The sequence below is a fragment of the Phalaenopsis equestris genome, unplaced genomic scaffold, assembly GCF_001263595.1.
Source record: "Phalaenopsis equestris unplaced genomic scaffold, ASM126359v1 Scaffold000002, whole genome shotgun sequence".
Classification (NCBI taxonomy): domain Eukaryota; kingdom Viridiplantae; phylum Streptophyta; class Magnoliopsida; order Asparagales; family Orchidaceae; genus Phalaenopsis; species Phalaenopsis equestris.
Window position 1 is genome coordinate 60691877 of NW_018164444.1, and position 6023 is coordinate 60697899.

At 33.0% G+C, this 6023-nt stretch overlaps 1 protein-coding gene across 1 annotated transcript; it reads right to left on the reverse strand.

Annotated features, from left to right (window-relative positions):
- Positions 1–1790: 1790 nt before the first annotated feature.
- LOC110036215 (ethylene-responsive transcription factor ERF110-like) lies at positions 1791–4156 on the reverse strand. The gene is made up of 2 exons (XM_020740611.1): positions 3751–4156; positions 1791–2518 (listed from the first exon to the last, which is right to left on the reverse strand). The coding sequence occupies exons 1-2, from the start codon at positions 4127–4129 to the stop codon at positions 1905–1907; spliced, it is 993 nt and encodes a 330-aa protein (XP_020596270.1). The 5' UTR covers positions 4130–4156; the 3' UTR covers positions 1791–1904.
- Between the last annotated feature and the right edge of the window lie 1867 nt (positions 4157–6023).

Consider the following 6023-nt stretch of genomic DNA (forward strand, 5'->3'; position numbering starts at 1 on the left):
AATAAACTTTCCATTTGTGAAATAAATAAACAAAACAAGAGAGCAAAAATAAACAGCTAACAAAGATAAAGAAAGCCAGTAAATCAAAAGAATTGAGGGGTAAAAAAAAAATTTGAAGGCAGAGACAGACTTAGAGGTTAGAACATACATGCAGAACTACTAAATTTCCTTCCAGGAGCTAATGAATAATAAAATTCAAATGAACGGTTGAAATTTAATATATTAATGAAAATCATCATAGCTCAACCAAATTGTTCGTTCCAGAAAAAATCAAGTATAAAATTGATATCAATTATAAGAAAAAGTAGAAACTAAAAACTCAATAAGTCACAAAACAATCCCATGAAAAGGCTATAACAAACCAGCCAAAATACAAATAAGAGAATCAACCCAAACAATAGGCTGCAAAACAAAATAACAGAAGCCATAAAACTACAAATTAGCCTAATTAAAGTTCCAAAAACAAGCTCATCCAAACCAGCTAAATATAGATTAAAGAAAAAACAGAGAATGATTCAGCTAACAACGAAATAGATTCAAGTCACAACAATCCTAAAAACAGAAGAAACATAATAAAGAAAACAACTACAAGATATAAAAAACTTTAATAAAGGCAAAAATTTCACATTTGAACTTTCAAATTATGCTTTTTAACTCTTCTAAAAATAAAAGCCCCATTACCAACAATCAAAATTGAGAAGGCCAATTATAATAAGTTTACTTACAAAAATAATACCAACTTGTTTTGCAATTGTAACTCTTGATGCAATGAAGGCAACACAAGAGACTTGAATTATCTCAATGGAAAGCTACAACATATGAATTTTTTTAACCTTTTTACCAAAAAAAAAAAAAAAGTATTTCCCATTAGAGATGTAAAAATGAAAACATAAAAAAAAAAAAGGAAAAAAATATTTAAAATTGATGATTGTTCAAATTTATAACAAAAAAATTTAAAAATATTAAATAAATTTTATCAACAAATTAATAATTCAGTTGATATTAACTCTGACAATCAATACCTCTAGACTAAGGGGTTACAATATGTATAATAATTGGTCTGAATTAAGGAGTGGGGTTTGAAGAGTGGAACAGTCAGCAACACGTAGGTCTCCAATGTGGCTCGAAGGCTTCCATACTTTTAGGTGTGGTGTATTTTTGAAAAGAAGTATTATAGTTTTTAAGCATACAAACTCCATGTTCAATAGTGATGTACACAGTTATATTTGTTGTAGCACTACACTATTGTACATGTAGTCTGCATGCATATAAACTCCGGATGTAATACTCCTGTATTTTTGGCGATTGAAAGAAAAAATGAAATTAGTTTTTAGAAGCATATTTTTTTTATTGGTTACATAACAAGTGAGCAAGAAAAAAAAATATTTAGGTAATATTTTGGACTTTTAGATGGGTTTGAATCACCTTGCTTTCTGTTTTTTAATTTGAGTGGATGATCTTGATAGAGCACTAATTTGATATTTGGCAGAGGCCCAAATATCGATTTCCCTTGCACAATTCGGTCCTATGATTAGAGCCCGCGCCATGTGGCTATAATTCGACCCTCCACGCACCATGGTAGGGATGGTACCCGCAATATATATATATATATATATATATATATATATATATATTATAAAAAAATTTATAACATTATAACGTAAATATTAAAATTTCCCTGTGTTACAAATGTAAATACACAGAAAAATTATATGGTGTATATATATATATATATTTGTCAAATATAAAATAACCATTTTCTCTTTTTATTCATCGCAAATTCTCACCCGAAAAAGAAACAAATGCAAAACAAAATTACAATCCTCTTATTATCAAATAAAAAAAAAAATCCCTTGCAACTAAACCCTAATGAATAATAAAGGCTAATTACTCATCATTTCCATCTAGCCTGAAGACGACGGCGGCGGAAGCTCGCCGGAATCCTCCCATTTATTCGCCGGAAAAGCCGTTCCCCAAATCTCCGACTGCCCCAAATACCGCATCCTCTGCTCTTCTTCCCCTCCCATTCCATAAAAACGATTCAAAACAGAGGAAGAAGACGACGAAGTAGAAGAAGAAGAAACAGGGGAAGCTGAATTCAAACGCGAGTACTCCAGATTCGCATACTGTCCATCACCTCTCAACAATCTCGAATACTCCAAATAATCCCTCGAAGCACTTAAGTCCGGCGTGATACTCTGGCCGCTTGAATCAATCTCCGGCGGCTGTAAACGCGCATTTTCCGGGAAGTTGAGCTTTGCCCGGCTGCCACGAAAGCGAAGAGCGGCTTCATCGTAAGCTCGAGCTGCGGCTTCCGCGGTATCGAAGGTGCCAAGCCAAACACGGGCAGCCTTATGCGGGTCGCGGATTTCGGCTGCCCATTTTCCCCATGGGCGTTGGCGAACTCCTCTGTATCGCCGGCGAGGCTGGCCCTCTATTTCGGTTTGGGAAGAAGGTGTTTGTTCATGCGTTGATGGAGGTTGGGAGGAGATTGTGGAGTGAGGGACGGAGGGTGATGCTGTAATGGGGAGAAGAGTATCAGTTAAAAAATGACATTTTTGGCCGTTTTGCTTGTTTCATACAAAACTTAATTAAAATATTTTAAATGTTTATCTCTTACTTATGAGTTATGAATCATATAAATCATGTGATGATGATGAGAGATATCCATACAAAAATATGAATTTTATGTCTTTAAATCTGTACTAAAACATTTTAGATTGAATGTTTTATTGAAGATAAGAAAGATGTGATTTTGGCGTTATGTTATAATAAAGCTTGAGAACATGATATAAAGAAGTTTGCTGAGGATTATAATTGGTAAGGAATTATTCAAAATATAAGATAAGTTTAAACATATCATTAAAAAAAGACCTTAAGAAATTATTAAATATTATTGTTTTCTAAATATACAAGATTGTGATGTTTTTATGATTAAAAGATAGTTTGCATTAAAAAATATCTTAAATTATCTTATAAATCTTAGGATTTGTGAACTATTATAGATGTCTTAAATCCTAAACATACAATCAAGTTTATCTTTATTTAGATGTATGGTTTAGTTATTTTATGTTTTCTTATGATTTCTTGTTATTACTTTTGTTTATTGTCTTGTAAAAACTTTGATAATTATCTTATGGCTTAATCAAAATGCATTATAGTTAGAAAATATTATTATTGGTACTTAATCTCTATATCATTAATGAGAAAATTTTATGTTCGAAAAATCACACGTCGTGGTACGATCCACGACATTTTCCAGACATCCCGACAACGTACTTACAAGAACATTTTAATGACCAAAGATAAATATCATTAATTTATCATTACTTTAAAATAGTTAAAATAAAAAATAAAAATAGAGGCATTTATACATGCATACCACAAAGTAGATACCACTAAAGTATTTAACATTCATAAAAATTATCACTTTAAGTAACATTTTAAAAGTGAAAAATACATTTTCCATTGTGCTATAAATAAAAATATCAAATTTAGGTGTTGCATGTATAAATGAATCTGAATCATGTAGTATTTATGAAAATTTCTATTAAAAATATATATCTAATACATCAGAAACTCATATGCAAAGTTCACATGATCATATTTATCTAAAAAGTTTATCATAAGAAAATAAATGTAAATATTACAACAAAAGGACTATTTGATCACATTGCTGCAAACATGGTATTATACAAGTAATTACAAATGCAATGAAAATAATATGAAGATGATATAAAAGATCATTACCTCCAGAATAATACCCTAGCATTGACTCTGTTTTTCCCTCATCTCTCTCCCTCTTCAAACCACCACTGCCAACACCAACATCCAATGCAGAATGCCCGGATAGAAGAGAAGCATCATACGGCGAAGAATGTGGTATTGATGTTGAAGAACCCGAACCCAAATAGCCACCCACCTTCGGCTCTTCGCGGGCGATGACTCGTGTTAAAGCCGAAACCATCACCGACATCTCGTCGGCCTGCCGTCGTCTCGAAAACATCGACAACTCTTCTTCGTCCTCCGCGTCCGCCGTCGGCAAAAACTCTCGTGGATTCGCCACTTTGAAGGACATTAATAAGCCTGAGTTATAATGATTGTGTTCAATTATCTGAAATTTTGGCATGTATTTGGGACTTCATAAGAAAAATCAGACTGGCCGGTGTGGCTTATATAGGAGAAGAGAGGGAAGGCTAATTCCAACGTGAAGATATTAATTAAATAAAGTAATTTATCTACTTTAATTGATTTGGATTATTTATTATAAAATTACACTGTGAAATGTGAACGGAGGGAAAAACGGCAGGCATGCGGTTCAAATGTTTGAGGTTTGACCGTAGCCTAGGTTGGTAAGGGGGGTGGATTCGTTAATGATCGGGAAGATGGTTAGTCCGACGTGATCTTGGCCGTCGGATTGCATAACCAGGCGCCAATTGGGAGGAGAGGGATGGAAACGGGGTTGCTCTTTGCCGACATGGTTGACATGAATGCTCCCTAATTTTGGGTTTAATATGTCCGGGTTGGGTTGGGACGGTTTCATGTTGTATTTGGTTAAAATTCAATTACAAGATGGTCTAATTCACTTTGAAATGCTTGTCAAAGCTAAATAGTAGTGTTTTGAAAATTAGGTAGAGTTAGGCTACTAATTTGACAAATCATATATAATTAAAAATCTACCGAATGAAAGTCATAAGATTTTTGAGCTTACTAACCAAAAAATCATCAATCTTAATTTCGCTTTCTTTTGTCTTCCCCTCTTCATTTCTATATCTTGCTTTCATTTTAGCTATGTTAAGATGTCATGAGTCAAGTAAGTAAGATTTGAACGTATTCTCAATGATATTTGAAACCAACAATATGTTTTCTCATCATCTTATCATGCCCGCTTAGCCATTAGAAGTGGACTAATCCAACCATATTTAACGGCCATCTTTAGGCTTCAGCACAAACTTGTTGGACATCTTAAGGTTACATGACGTAGAATTATACAAAGAGAGCTAATAAGATCACTCTCCTCACCCAATCTCTTGCATCACAAACTTCTAGGACATCATTATTTTAATATGTATTATTTTTCCATGTTCTACAAATTTGAGAAAAGTTCATTTGTTTGTAAGTCATGTCAATGACAAGTAAGTTGTTTCAACTAGCTTGGTGTGATCCAATTGTGTTTTCCGTCTTTTTACTTCTTTTACTTTGTATGGACTAACTTCTTTTCATCCTCACTCCTATAATGCTCTTATTATTCCACAGGGTATGAGTCAACCAGTAAACCGGGGGTAACAACTAGCTGCAATATAATTTCACATTTATTTTTAGCTAAAACGCAATTATGAACGTGTAATTAGTCGATCCACACAATGTTTTTGCAAAGGTCACGTAGAAAAATGAAATTATTGCTCTTTAACAAGGGGAAAAAAAAAGGAAAATAGCCTTTTTTCAAGTCTGTCTAAGAAACTCATTCTAACCGACATTCAGATATTAAAAAGAAAAAAAAAAAAGTGCACATATGACATAATATCATGACTAAATAATTTTTTTTGGGATAATTACATACAAACCCTCAGAAACATTGATATTTACAAATTAATCATCCATGTGAATTTCTTAAAGAACCGATATATTTATATGTGCCACGATCAAATAATTGGTAATTTGATAAAAAATGAAAAATATAAGTTGTGGTTTTACCCTGAATTATGATATTTGTGAGAGAATTTGACAAATGAATTGTAAATAGCAAGTTTGGGGTGGTCCGAATGTAATTGCCCCACCATATATATATATATATATATATATATATAATCAATTTATGTCCATAAAACCTTACATTTTATGCCTTGATGCCTTCAAATAATCTGGCTGCCTTGCACTTATATAGAGTGACAAAGACACAGAGATGCAACATTGCAGAAAGAAATAAATGATTGTAATTGATGTGAGGACATAACTCTATGAAGTCCAAGCTCACTTGGCCGTGAGCCCAAGCTGCCGGTTATCAAGAAGGCAGCTCAATTAAT